Genomic DNA, 15,144 nt, shown 5'->3' with positions numbered 1-15,144 from the left:
CTACTGTTTTTAATGATCTAACAGTAGTTTAGCCTATTCTTCAAAAACAAACATATATCATTAGAACTGCCAACAGTTCTTATGAGAATGTATGAGGAGATGCTGCTTATCATGATACTGTAGAGTAACTAAAAGACACATCTCTATTCTTCACTCTTTGAACTCTGTATTTACTAGAACGCAGAAATCAGTGATGCTACACTGTTATTGCTTTTTTATTTTGATTGTTCAAATTTAATTATTACGGAACTTGAAATCAAATTATTAATAGTAATACTTCTGAGCACCTAATACACAAGAATTCTATTGGCTTACTGTGTAAATTGCTCTGTGGCACAGCTGAGTCATAACAGGAAGAATGATAAGAAAGAATATGTTTGAGATGGCAAGTGTAAGATCAGAGGTAAAGACAAATTATTACTGTAATAAAGAGGCCAAGTCTGATTCATCTTGAAGACTGAAATGTGAACTTTCCAGTGGTGTATAACCTTGTTTGATTTTTGGAAATATTATTTCAAAGTTTGGGAAATTTTACATCACCTTGGTGCATGCTTCAATACTGGTTGAAAAATATTAAATTGAAAAAATCCTTTCTTGAAACAGTGGTGGCAACAAAAAGCCAAACAAAAGAGCATCCAACCCCACTCTGTTCCTAACTATATTGAAAAAAAATTAGTTTCACTGATCTTTTTTTCCCCTGGGTATTGAACAGTGGCCTTATACTTCAAAGTCATTTCATGCAAATTGAACTAGTAGTAAATACTCGTTTGCTAGTGTGCACCATTACTGCATGAGAGAGGTTATTGTGTAATCAGACTGGAGCTTCACCAGCTGGTGAATGTTTTTACCATTTCAGTTTTCAAAAAATTCTGAAACACAATGTGGCATTGAGAGGCAGATCTACTGGCATATCCAATCCTTTCACATTTATAGGTATGCTTTCATTATATATTTTATCCAGAAGAACAGAAAAGTCTTAAGACATTAACACTGAAATGGGAAAAAAAAAGAGCTCAAGAGTACAATATTATTTTACTTTATCCTTGAGTGTCTTTGCAATTACTTTTTTGGCTAATAGTAAAATGATGAACTTCCTTCAAATAGGACATGGTGACAGAAAACATTAAGTAGTAGATGAACTTTCTGTTTTGAGAGGACAATATCCAAGGTATCAATAATCAACCATGTATTCATTTTGCCTTCCTAGGGTGAAGAAGGAGATCAAGGACCAATTGGTGAAGTTGGAGCTCAAGGCCCTCCAGTAAAGTATTTCCTTTTTGATCAGTGTTATGCATTTGGTTTATTATGTTGTATCTATTCTTACTGTAAGAGAATGGATATTACAGAAATTCCACTCATCTTTCTTTTTGTCCTGTCATACTGCTTATGAGTGACAGTAGAATTAGTTAAGTTCATCCAACATTGTTGCGTACTTATTTTAAAAAGTACACCACATCTTGAATTTTCTAGTGCTTGAACTGCACAAATGGTACTTTCCCTTGTTTTCCTTTCCATAATTTCAGTGATGCTTACTTCAGCCTTGAAAAGCTAGTATGTATGTTTAACTGTGTAGTTCGGACTTTGCTAAGACCTGGGGATGAAGTGTCTGCCATGGAAGAACAGATATTTTCAATATAATTTGTATAGTTTACTTTTTAATGGATTCTTATACTTTCTTCTTAGGCATGAAGTTATTTATCTAATACCACTGGTGTCCAGATATGACAGTATTCAGGAATTTACTTTGATGCAAATGACATCCAAATCCTAAATTACGGAATTCTCTATAAGCACACGGCAACAGAAAACTATTAGGAATAGAGAAGGATGAATAATCCTTCTTATATTTGCAGCCAAAAAAACATCCCTGGGGCCCTGACCCAGAGAAAGCAGTTGCCTAAGCTGCTGCTTCTGTTTTCTGAAGGGTCTGGGTGGTCACAAGCCACTTTGGTAAGGTTCTTATCACTGTGGGGGGAAAAAAAAAACAAAACACAATGAGGTCAGAAAAATTTGGAACTGATTTGGCTTTCATTTCACTTCACTATTTCACCAGCTGATGCCTTCACCAAACAAGCTTTAAAGTAATTGTTCCTTCCTAAAATATGGGATTTGTAATATATATAAAATGCTGTCAGATAGGTGCTATATGGAAGAGTGTATGGTCACACTGTAGAGAGAAAGGCTGAGAGACTGTAGAGTTTATACATTTTTTTTTTTTTCCCCAACCCTGTATTTTTTCTTAAACAAAAAGAATTAGGAATCTGTTCTCTGCAGCAGCACCTAAAACCTACCACATCTGCATAATGCCTGGATGAGAAGTCATAGATAAGTCTGGGAGAGATGTTAGTTTTGATAGAAAACTGTGGATACTGCAGTGTGTGCCTACTTCCACCTCTGGTCTTGGAATAAGTTTTAGACAGTTGATTTCTCTCTTGTTGGGCTGCAGTAAGTTCTGTTGCAGTATCATGCTTTATCTCATATTTCAGACTGACCAAACTTCAATTATTCTGTTCAAGATTCCATCTAACTTTATTAAGAGCAAGTAAAATGACTCCCCATCTAGTCTGTTCAAGGAGTAGGTTTGTTTATGCTTGACTTAAGTGAATATAGTTTTCTTGTCAGCACAGTCATAGTGCATTCTTCCTGTTAAAAGACATGCACGTTATGGCTGATGGTTTGGTCTCCATGCAGAAGGAGAGGTCGTGTAGTTTCTCTTGGGAAGAGGAATAAGTTGAAAATAACTATCCCAACTGAATGTATTTTGATGGAAACTAGTAATAATTATGATGCATTCTGTGGCACAAGAATGTCTGTGAAGTCCATTGTCTCGGATGGAGGCACATAAACTGAGCACTTGTTCTTAAAAAATCTTGCCCAATTCTTTTCTATAAAGCCTAAATTCTTTTCTATAAAGCTGTAAAGCTTTTTCCTGCATCTGTCCTATATCCCACTTCAGTCAACATAAGTCCTTTTTCAAACCAGACCTTCATGTATTGCTCTTGCAGACTGCACAACTGTGGTAATTTCAGTCCTTAAAGCATATCTGTGAATGTAGCATTCAGCTAAGTCTCAGTGAGAAGTCAAATTACTATATAAATTTAATATTCAAATATAGTTTTTCTTTTATGCTTAGTAGCAAAATGTAAAGTTTGTGGAACTGTAATGATACTTTTTTCTGAAAACTAGAGTGGTTATGATGAAAAGATTTAATTGTGATTTGAGTGTATGTTTCATTTTCAGGGCATTCTAGGTATCAGAGGTATAACTGGAATAACAGGACCTAAAGGTAACAAAGTGAGTATTAACCTTTCTTGTCGTAAAATGAACTGGATATGAAAATATATTAATGAATGTTTTCAACCTTGCTTAAATTTGTCTTTTTTTTTTTTTTTTTTTTTTTTTTTTTTTTTTTTAAATTTCCTGCATTGTCTTTCATATGTCAGCTGTATTTCTATAGCTTCTGTAGGAAAAAATACAATGTGATGATGTGATTTGCTGGTCTCTTTTCAGTAGTGCGTGTGGACAGGACTAGGGATAATGGGCTGAAACTTCAGCATAGGAAGTTCCGCACAAATGTGCGCAAGAACTTCTTTACGGTGAGGGTGATGGAGCACTGGAACAGGCTGCCCAGGGAGGTGGTGGAGTCTCCTTCTCTGGAGATCTTCAAGACCCGCCTGGATGCCTACATGTGTGATGTGGTGTAGGGAACCTGCTTTAGCAGGGGGGTTGGACTCGATGATCTCTAGACGTCCCTTCCAACCCCTACAATTCTGTGATTCTGTAACCTTTCTGATTAAGTGAACATACTTATTCTGCTATTCATTAAACCATTTTGAACTGTTAATCCAAAACTGTTACATTTCTCCTGTTATCACCTTGCTAAATCAATATGATAAAAAAGCTGGGAAGGAAAAGTGTATTGCAGTCATGCCATGTCTCTTCCTTCAGAACTGAAGTGATGGAAACCTAATTCTGTGACCTTTTATTTTCAGAAACAACAACAAATTTGTCCTGATTATGACTTTTCATGCATGATCCTTTCTAAACTCTCAGATATTTTCTTAACTATTACTATTTGTACTTTTCTGGCTTTTCTGTGTGTCCTCTGAGTCTTAAAAGTTACTTGCTTACTTTTTTGAGCTGTCTTGCCTACCAGAAGTATTTACTATGTTTACCAAAGGAATTTATTATTTTCCATAAACCCTTCTGAAAACTATTTTGTTCTCAGTTAAAAATTGTAGAGAAGCAATTATATTGTTTGCTTGAAACAACAGAGATAAAAATCTGTAGTGCACTTAAAAAGTTCTGCAATTTTGATTAACATCTTCTATTATCTGATGATAGAAATAGTATTGTTAAGGACAACAGAGGTATTTTCTGAAGCTTTTAGTCTCTTAGAGCTTCGCTGTATTGTCTGATGTTATTGTCTTGTTTTGTAGGGAGCTCGTGGCCTTGATGGTGATCCTGGTCCCCAAGGTCTTCCTGGTGCACCTGTAAGTAGAATGTCTGTTAGCCAGACACTACCCAGTCAGGTAGTAAGTCTGTCTGTATATCAGAAAAGCCTCTGACCAACCCAATTCAGATGATGAATAAATGACATAACAGTGATATCAAGTCCAGAATCACTTACTATCTCCAAAAAATTGCTGTGCAGTTGAACACTTCATATTTTCAGTATTGTCACCTCGTTGTTTTGAGAGCTACCATGTGCTACGTGTGTTAGGGGGGCTTGAAATTTTCTTTTCTGGAAAATATTCACTTATTAGAACAAAACCTGTACAGGGAAGTTTGGCTATTCCCCTCCTAACTAGCTAGAATTCACACTTGGATCGGTCAGTAACTGAATGTGTTAGAGAAGTGAGTACCGCACACTGTGCTTAGATGTTTCTGGATTTCTAGAGAATGGCTTTAGCTGAGTTTTTAAAACAGATATGGTTTTAAGAAACTGCATTTTTTTTTAATGTAGCATGAGCTTAAGATGCTGGCTTTAATTGAAAAAAGCTCCTTCTATTTTTCTGTTTGTATTACTGGGAAGAATATTTGGGAGATAATAGGTATCATGATTACTGTTATTACTCTAATTGTTAATGTATGTCTATCAGTATTTTGAGCAACTGATTCTTCAGGCTGCCCATATTAATTGACAATTAAAGAGAATCCTTTGTGTAATGAAGTACAAAATGAAATTCCCATAACATGAAGTCAAGGTCTGGTTTGTCCCTTTCATAGTCAAACATACAACTATATGCTCTTATGTGTGGGAAGAACCATCAGTGCTTTCTGCAGTTCAAGGAAACAAGATAACACTAATTCTCTGTGCATGTTTTGTGTACTGCACAGTGCAAGTCCTCAATGCTACAAATAATGTGGGTTGTCTGAAAGTTCTATTTGTCCTTGTGTGAGACAGTTCAGGATCCTTCTGTGAAAATACCGCAGAATGGCTTGGCATACAGCACACTTGTACCCATAGGTGCTGAGGTTCCTGGTGGCTGTTATATGCACTATGCTATGTCAGTCTGCATGGTGAAATGTAGAAGGCGAGTGTGGATTCAGTTTTTCATAAATAGTCACACATGCATAAAAGATGCTGTATTTAAATCCTATTAAAAGAATGAGGGATCACTGTGTACAGATTCTAAAGCCCAGCTCAACTTTGAAATTGGGTAGCCACAAGACCAAAGAGACCACAGAAAGATTTTATTCACTAGAATGAATTAAACTGTCGGTTTTAGTTGATGAATACAAGTAATTTTACATTGATTCATTGCTTATTTTATTTTATTTTATTTATTTATTTTAGGGGGATCAAGGACAGAGAGGTCCACTGGGAGAAGAGGGTCCAAAGGGAGAAAGAGTAAGTACAAATTTCAAATGATGTTGACTTGCAGATGTTGAGTGTGCCAATCATACTTTTATATTTATTTTTATATTTATTTATTTATAGGCTGTATACAACCAAACGTGCATATCCGAATAAGTATTGGCTAATGTTCTTTGCACCTATCATTTCAGTGTGTCTATTTTCATTTTTCAAAACTATCATTTTTAGGGTCCTCAAGGGACAAGAGGAATAAATGGTCTCCCTGGGCCTAAAGGAGAGTCTGTATGTATATTTCTTCATTTATGTTGTATTATACAGATTTATATAGCAAAGTAGTTGAGTGCAGCATCTCCAACAATATGATTATTTTGGTTTTCAAGGGCTTGCCAGGAGTTGATGGCCGGGAGGGTATCCCTGGAATGCCCGGAGCAAAGGTAGGGTGCAGCTGGCATGCTTTTAGTTTATGTTGGTTTGGTACTGCTCTCAGTTTGTTCAGTCTTGTGGCTTTTTATTGTGCCACTGCCCATGACTTTATGCACATAAGGTCATTAAATAAATGTTCTCATCCTCCATTTCAGAATGTATTTCAGCTCTGTGTTCCAGAAGCAAAGTATTCCCTTAGCTTTGATTTGCTTGTGTTACAAGTTAATGTTTTTCAGGGTGAACCAGGAAAACCCGGTGCTCCTGGTGATACAGGATCTCAGGGATTGCCAGTAAGTGTCTGCTGTTTTTCTTTTGGAAGTTAGATGCTACTGAAACCACAGAAAAGCTCACTTTGGCACTCCTGCTGGAGTAACTTGAATGAAAACGTGATCAGCTGATGAAGGAAGAGTAAATCTAGTGCAAGGACAAATTTTGATTTGTGTATCAAAAATTGCTCAGCACAAAAATTTGTGTTCTGTGACTACTGGGGCAGAGGGATTTTGCAAAATCCATGCCTCCAGAAAAGTGAAACAGGGGACCCAAAATAATTTAAAACAGCGGCAATGATCGGAGGAGAAACAAACTCATTTACTGAATATAGTATTGGAATGCAAGATAACACACTGTAGTACAATATAATTAGAATTGAAACTAATGAATCAAATATAATGAGAGTGAGACTGTCCAAAAAGCTGAAGGCCTTACACTGATACTGAAGCGATGCACGCAGTCAGGACGGGCAGCAGCGAGGAGAGGTGAAGGAGAAGAGCGCCAAGACAAAAAGCCTGATTCAGTGACCTTGCCAGGAGTTCTTTCTTCTCTCTGACCACAAAGTCCCCTGGGGAATGTAGTTCTTCTCCTCCGGGCAGGCACCCAGAACTGGAGCATTAACACTTTAACTCCCAGTGCACTACATGATGTTATGATGTAGAATACCAGTAACCAAAAATCATAAAACCATGACACCAGACTAAACAGCCCCACTTCCTTCAGTCACTCCTCGTAGGGCATGTTCTCCAGGTTCTAAACAGGCCCCTTTTTGGACAACCTTTTTAGGGGCACACAACTTTCCAGAGTGACCTGAAGGAGCTGACCTCCTAGTCTATCATACCCAAGTGAATAATCGCCTCATTTTTGTATTCTGCTGAACCAGAATATCTGGAATGCATCATATTTTTATCCAAAGAAATATTTTCCAATGTACATCCCTTTAGTGTGGTTGTAGGTATTAAAAGTGTTTTGGGACTATTTTTGAAGATATGCCTCTTATGTTTAAAAATTGTTCCAGTTGTCAGAAGCCAGATAGAAACCTGATTGAAACATTTTGCTGTTTGAGTAATTGCTGTGAGTATATAGTGAAGAAGATGTATTAAAACAGAACTGGAAGTCAGTTTGTAAAATTAAGTGAGCTCTTCAGTTTGGAAGAAAATTTGATGAAAGCATATTTGCTATGAGCTCTTGCTCAGGTGAAGAGGGAGGTTATGAAATGTATACAGGAAGTATCTGTTAGATTCCCCACCTCTAGTATTAGGACACTAGGGTGAAGAACTATTTCTAATTTAAGCCAGGAAAAATCATGTCTCCTCACTATTCCATGCTTTTTTTGCCAGTTTATGAAGTTTCCCATGACTGTTAATTTCTGAACAGGAAAAATTCAAGCTTGTCCATCATTGGATAAAAGTGCTTTAATACAATGTAAAAGGATTAGGAATACATCATTGTGAGACACCAATTATTTAACACTGTTTCCAATCCCCTTAGCAACAAATAAACACTTTAAATGTTATTTCCTTTAGGGTTTACCAGGCTCTCCAGGTATGAAAGGGATTCCTGGCCCGAAGGTAAATCATATTGAGCATTAACTTTCTAATAAGGTTGAAAGTGTGTTTATAAAGTTTTAAAGTACTCAGTTAATTTTTCATTGTGATAAGTGACAAACTTTTGGCTCAAAGAATCAAGTAGATTCTTTTGAAATTTGTAGTTTCATGGTTTTTTGATGATTCTTTTCTGTATGATCTGTTTGTGACGATTCCTGGTGCTGAAGAGTAGTAAAATGGTCAATTCCTTTTAAATCATTGAAGTCATTGCTAGAGGTTGTGTGTGACATGGGTACCTCAGAAAAGTTTGAAATAAATATTCTTCTTATTAAGAGGTTATTTATTGCTCTGCTATATTGATTGAATCACAAAGATCGTTGTCTCCATCTATAAGAAAATGGCAACACCAATTCCAGTTTTGCTTAAAAAATCATATGATTGGAATATTTAACATTAAGAAGTTTGAGTCAGATTTTAGCAAATGAAATGAAATCTAGAATAAAGCCTGAATTTCAACTGAAATTACCAGGGGTTCTATTATTCATTTGTGATTTGAGAGTGGCTAGCAAGTCTAACTGTCAGTACAAATTCAACAAAGTAATTAAATAATCTGACTTCTGAAAAATTCAGAAGGCATTAAGTAAAAGTTAAACTAAAACCAAGATAAAGGTGAAAGTTAAAAATTAATAAATACAACAAAAAATTAAAGCTTATTCTTGTTTTTTGTCCAACAGGGTAATAGAGGTCCTCCTGGAGTGCCAGGTTTGATGGGAAATTCTGGCAAACCGGTAAGACCATTAAACTTATTCAAAAGATTTAGGAAAAAATGAGAATCTTGCTTTATATAGAGTTGCTTTTCAAATGTGTTGCATCATTCGTATCCCCAAAACAGGGTGAACAGGGACCGGAGGGGGAAGCAGGTCCAACAGGACCCCGTGGACCACCAGTAAGTATTGAATACACTTCTAACTGAATGTATTTAGGACAGCAGTGTCCCAAGTTACTGTTGGTGCACCTAATCACCAGTTACAGATATTATTCAGTTCGAGTGATAATTTTTAATGTAAATACTATATTTATTTATTTATTTATTTTTAATCTTTGACCTATACCAGGTGGATGGGCATCGTCATGCAGAGAAACCCATAAACACATCTCAGAACTGTTTTTGGCTTTTATTATAAATTAAATTCTGAACCTTTCTTTACATTTTTCTGGTTTCTCTTCAGCTAGGATGAATTTTTTTTTCTTCGGAGTTTCTGATATGGTGCTAAGTTTTTGGTTCTATGAGAAAAAAAATGCTGCTAACACACTAATGTTTATAGTTTCTGCTAAGCAGTGCTGTACAGAGCCAATGCCATTCTCAGTCAAGGGCCTGAGGAGTTGGGAGGGAACAGGATTAGGACAGCTGATTTAAATTTGCCAAAGGGATATTCCATACCATATAACATCACATGGAAGGAGTTTTGAAGGGGTTGGAAGTGTATGTTGCTCTTTTCTGCTGCTTGGGGGGCATGGTGAGCATTGGTATTGATGAACAATTGCTTGTGCATCACTTGTTACATACATTTTATATATATATATATACACATAGTGTGTGTGTGTGTGTATATGTACATATACATGTATGTATGTATATGTGTATATATATGCATACATGTGTATATATATATATACACACATATATATGGTTATAACTATTATCCTTTTCTCTATCTTAATAAATAGTTCTACCTGGTTCTCTCTGCTGTCCCACCAAAAGTAGGGAGTGAGTAAATGACCGTGTTGTGCTGAGCCATCTACTGGTTTAAACCAAAACACAGTTTGTTTTTAGTCTGAGCTAAAGACTGAACAGAGGGAATGAGGATGGTTTGTGACAGAAAACTAGAATTGAACTGCTTTACTTTCACTGCAACTGTCAACTTCTGCAACTGACACTGAAAAGCTTGAATACATTATCTATCAGTAGATCACTTACCCTTTTATTTGACTGTTACAGCTATAAAAAGTTACATGCTGAGACTATATGTTACAAAATTTGGACCAAAGATTCAGAATGTGGCTGTTGTTGTTGCTAGAACCTATTTTTAGTGCAAATAATGTGAACAGTGAGGCATAGCATGGAAGAAAGGTAGTTGTCTGTCATCTGTTGCAAAGAAAATGATTAGAGAATTCTTTGGCCCCATTTGTCGATTGACATGATATGGCTTACCTTCATACTGTTATAGTCTCTAAACACCAACCCTCTCGTATTCAGGAATAGGCTACATGCTCTCAATTTGCATGCTGGAAATATTCTTATGCCTGTGTACCCAAGACTGTTCCTGGGCATTGTCTAGGAAAGCGTGAAGTGGCTATAGCCAAACGATTTATCATTGGTGATGGTGGGGTGATGCTTGGGCCTGTATCTTGGCCCTTCCTGGTTTGCATTATGAATGAAACTGATATGAAGTGTAGCATTTGTCTCTACTTAGAAACACTTTTGTTTTACTAGCATGGATTAAAGTCACATGAGACTGTTCTAACTTCCCTTTTTCTGTTAATCCTCATGGGAGGTGAAGGGATCAAAGATTCAAAGAAAATTTTGATATAGCAAAATTCAATCTGACTGCAGATAGGACTCACAAGGTTTGGGGCTCTATAAGCTGTTGCTTTTCAGGCTTCTCTCTTACCACTGATACTGTAGGGATACTTTCCTGGAATCTGCTGTGCTTCTGGTATTGTATGTAGGTGAATTACTCTTGCAATTGTAGGAATATCCTCATACATGGTTTAGGGAATTACTGTCTGAGATGCATTTGTAGGAGTATTTCATGTCTTAGAAGTATATTTTCTGTATTAACTCTTTTGTGTCTTTAAACATGAAGTAACAGTCAGACAGCCTTAGTTTTCTTCTATTTTCTTCTATCTTTGCTTAATTGTGTGCCAATTAATTCATGAGATCACATGGATTTTAAACTGAAACTTTGCATGAGTGCTGATGTGCCCACAGCTACTTATGAGTGGTATATAAACAGGACTATAGAAGCATGTGCTCAATAGAGTGGAAGACAGTATCTCCAGCTACCCATATCTGCAACTCATAAACATTTAAGTTTGTTAGTTTGTTATTTGTGTTTAAAATTGTTGCATATACTCTTTTTTTTTTTTATTTTTTTTTTTTTAATATTCTTCAGTTAATATTTTGTATACTTGTAACAGGAATAAGAGTTATAACTGAATCAAACCAAAGTAATTGCCCACTCTGATAATGCTAGGTAATCTGCTGAACTATGCTTTTAATCCTCTCAATGTGAACATGAATTTACAAAATCAGCAGTCCGAAAAACAGGAGCTGACATGCAAGGTTAATTATTTGTAACCCTGTAGTCAGACAAAAACATCTAATGCAGATTAAATACAATGAAGTTTCTGTTTATATCTCTAGAGATCAGCAAGACATCTGGATAACTTACCATTGCTTTCTTTGTCATTACAAAGTGCATTCATTTCAGAAAACATAAAGATCTGAGCAAAATCATAGAAACTAAAAATTTTGGTCAATATAAAAAGGAGAAAGAAAATGCATTACTGATAATAATGCAAATTTGCACATAGAGTATTAAGTAGTATCCTACTCACCTGTAGGTCCTTTGAGGTTAAAAAGAGCCTTGAATCCACCTTCTAACTACAGGGAACGTATTGCTGGAATAGCTCTGTTTTTCTTTGGGAATACAGGAAGGACATCTCTTCAATGCAGAAAACTGAAATGAGGATTTTTTTTGTTCAGGAAGAGCAAAATGTTGGAATATTGAACCTCAGTAAGATCTGGTCAAAGTTGAGTTTGTATTTATTTTCAATGCTGAATAAAGACTGGTTTCCTTCTGCAGTAAGTATATGCAGTGAGTGAATTTAAGTCTCTGCTTCAAGGACTCTGCCCTTACATTTCCAGGGAAAAAATATATGTCAGCTAAATAATTATTTTTTGAGTTTAGAAAAGCTTTTGTAATTACTCTAAGAAGACCTTTTTTCTTGTGAATATTTTTGTAATTTTTCAGATTTTGAAATTTTCTTACAACTTCTGAGTTTGCCAATTTCTGACCAGTTTCATTCCCAAACACTTTCAAAGCCTGAGGATTTTATGGTTACTCTTCTAGTGTTTTTCTTGTCCTTTTCCTTCCTATTTTAAATTCTTTTTAATATTCACCTCAGTTCATTCTTTTCTCCTATACACTTTGCTCCATTTCACTCTTTGCTCCATTTCACTCTTGCTAATAGAATACTCTCGCTGAAGTAAAGAGATGATGGACTTCTTCCTCAGAGTTGGAAAACTCTTAATATTTTGGAGAACTTCATTTCTGCAGTGCTGCGTGGTAGCAACCACATAGGGATCCTCTTCCTGCTATCATTTCACTTATTTGTGCTTCTACTTCACTACTGAGAAAAGATAGCGTGGCTGGTAGTTCCAGACGCACCAGCACTCTGTGGAGGTCTGTGGGGTTATAACAAGGCTGACTGCTAAATTGGACTGCCAACTGGTATCTAAGGCATATGTTATATCAAAACGTTGTTTGGCTGTTCTGATTCAGCTGCTTGCAAAAGACAACTTTTTAAGAGAAAATTTAATTTCAACATCATGGAACTATTAAACTTTCATCAATGACTGAGTTTGTGGGGAAAATAAAGTACCTCTCTACAGTTTGCAAAATACTGCAGCATGCTCTGGCACAAGTCATGCCATTTTAGTGCAGTTTTCATTATTAAGTAACTGTTGTAATGTAATTGAAATGTCAAAATTTTGGCCTCTTGCAAGTCTGTAAATGTTTGCAATTTCATAGTGAAGATATTAAGTCACGGAAAACAAGATAGATCAATCTAATAAAAAAACTCACACTGGCAGATCCTTAGCTGACCACATCTCTCCTTAGAAGAAAAATGTTTTCAGAAGTACCATTTTATTCAATCATCCTTTTTCCTTGGTAAACTTAAACTGGCAACTGAGAGGGGGAAAAATAAAGAGTTTTATATTGTTTCTTTAGCAGAGCAAAACAGAAAAAGAACTGGAGAAACATGTAAATTTTGTCTTTTGTTTCTAAATCAAGTTCAGTTCAAATTATTTTTGTCAGTCAGTTTGGTTTCATTCACATTATAGTTGCCAATCCAAGTAATTACCAAATTCATTTCTGATTTCAGTTTTTCTAAGCCAGTTATCCTGGCAGGTGTCCTGAAGGAAGCAAATCTCAAACATCAGCATGTCATACTTAATCAGTGGAATATAGCCATGCTTCCCGAACTGCTTAAATACCTCTATTTATTTATTTATTTATTTATTTATTTATTTATTTTTTCCTTCTCTGTATTTGTTGAGACATAGTAAGATTTCGTTTCTCATGTTTTATTTACAGGAAATACAGGCACCTCCTCCCCTCTCCACATTTTTATCCTCTGTTTCTCTTCACCTATTTAACCTTTAAATCTCTTATCTTAGGAAAATATAAATTAATTTCTATGGTTTTGAAGTGAAAAGAAAGCTTGGACCACTTTAAGTTAAAGTTCATTACTTATTGATTAAATTGAGAACATTGATGCATATGCAGACAAACGTGTTTTTGTGAAAGTATTTATGATGTGATGCATATTTTCCTAACATCAGCAGCAAAGTTTGAGTGTCAACTTCATAAAATTTTATACCATACTTGCTTATGAGACACTTTCAAGTATGAGTTAGAGCAAATATTCAGACTGCCTGGGCTGACTTACTGTCTGGAGATGCTTTTGTTTCTCTGTTCATTGGGAATAAACAGCTTAGAAAATAGCTTGATTTGATGCTGAAATTTCAAGCGACCTAAGTGTAAATGGGAGTACTGTTTTCATCATCTTAGATTACTTTCAACCTAATAATTTTCTGAGTCTTAAACATTATTTGTCCTTGTCTGACCTTCCCTGAAGTGCATATTTCATTACCTTAACAATTATAATTAAAGTCTAGTATTACTGGGCATGTTTTGTATGTATAATTTCTATGGTGTTTCACAAGTGGTGAGTCATAATTTATATCTAAAGGAGTTAATGTTTCATAGTTTATGGCACAATCAAAAGAGCAATGTAGATTTCCATCCTGCCAGATATGCTTTGTAACAAGTAAACCTAAGACATTAGGTGAATATAACTATACTACCCTGGAAGCAGTCCAGGCCAGTCTGGATGGGACTTTGGGCAACCTCCTTCCTACCTGAAGGGAGGTTGTGGTGATGTGGGGGTCAGACTCTTGCCAGTTCTCCTGGGTAACTAGTGATAGAACAAGAGGGATTGTCCTCAAGTTGCACTGGGGAAGGGGGTGGGGAAAGGGATGGATTTCAGGTTGGATATTCGGAGAAATTTCTTCTCTGAAAGAATGGTCAGTATGCTGAAATGGGCTGCCCAGGGTGGTGGTGGAGTCTCTGTTCCTGAAGATGTACAAGAAATGTTGGCCCTTGATTTGTCATGTCCTTACAGACATAATGCCATCATTCATGAGAAACATGCCGTTAGCTACATGCTATGCTTTTCAATTGTGGTTTTCTGTTCTTTTTCAGAAAAAGACTCTTTGTAGAAGTACCTACAGTGCCTGTTTAGCAAAGAATTTTATACATTTAATGTAAAATTAAGGATTTGATTGTATTCTTTTTGACCTGCAGAAATTTTGATGTGCTTAAGACGTTTATAAGGAGTTAAATCATATGGAAGGAAGCTTTATTTTATGGCTGTATACCATTCAGACATGAATGGTATGACATACACAAGGAGAAAACTTTTAATACTGATCATATTTTTCATCCTTCTCTTTCCTGCATCAGAAACGTAATAGTATTCTGGGTCAGAGATGAATACTGAATTATGTAATTAAAAAACAGGTTTTCAGAAGTGCATTTTCTGAGTACTGAAGTGAAGGGGACTTGAAAGGACTTCTAGAAGTTGTACAAGAAGTACTTGAAAAGGACAGTGACTTTAGCATGATAGGATATTTTGGAGGAGATGCATGGAAGTCTGTCTGTGATTCTCTGATCTCTCCAGGATACCTAGTTACTTCTGGAATTGTAGGATTCAATTCTTCATTTATGACCT

At 35.9% G+C, this 15,144-nt stretch overlaps 1 protein-coding gene across 2 annotated transcripts in view; it reads left to right on the top strand.

The window, feature by feature from the left end:
• Positions 1 to 15,144, top strand: part of COL9A1 (collagen type IX alpha 1 chain) — a 61,775-nt gene that overhangs the window by 28,944 nt on the left and 17,687 nt on the right. For both annotated transcript variants that reach the window (XM_072333646.1, XM_072333647.1), the window contains 10 exons: positions 1,208 to 1,261; positions 3,241 to 3,294; positions 4,440 to 4,493; positions 5,801 to 5,854; positions 6,050 to 6,103; positions 6,202 to 6,255; positions 6,481 to 6,534; positions 8,041 to 8,085; positions 8,796 to 8,849; positions 8,954 to 9,007. In XM_072333646.1, the coding sequence (XP_072189747.1) occupies positions 1,208 to 1,261; positions 3,241 to 3,294; positions 4,440 to 4,493; positions 5,801 to 5,854; positions 6,050 to 6,103; positions 6,202 to 6,255; positions 6,481 to 6,534; positions 8,041 to 8,085; positions 8,796 to 8,849; positions 8,954 to 9,007 (531 nt within the window). The remainder of the gene's footprint in view (positions 1 to 1,207; positions 1,262 to 3,240; positions 3,295 to 4,439; positions 4,494 to 5,800; positions 5,855 to 6,049; positions 6,104 to 6,201; positions 6,256 to 6,480; positions 6,535 to 8,040; positions 8,086 to 8,795; positions 8,850 to 8,953; positions 9,008 to 15,144) is intronic.

The sequence above is a fragment of the Excalfactoria chinensis genome, chromosome 3 (genome assembly GCF_039878825.1).
Source record: "Excalfactoria chinensis isolate bCotChi1 chromosome 3, bCotChi1.hap2, whole genome shotgun sequence".
Taxonomy (NCBI): domain Eukaryota; kingdom Metazoa; phylum Chordata; class Aves; order Galliformes; family Phasianidae; genus Excalfactoria; species Excalfactoria chinensis.
This window is presented reverse-complemented; position numbering and strand designations above follow the sequence as displayed.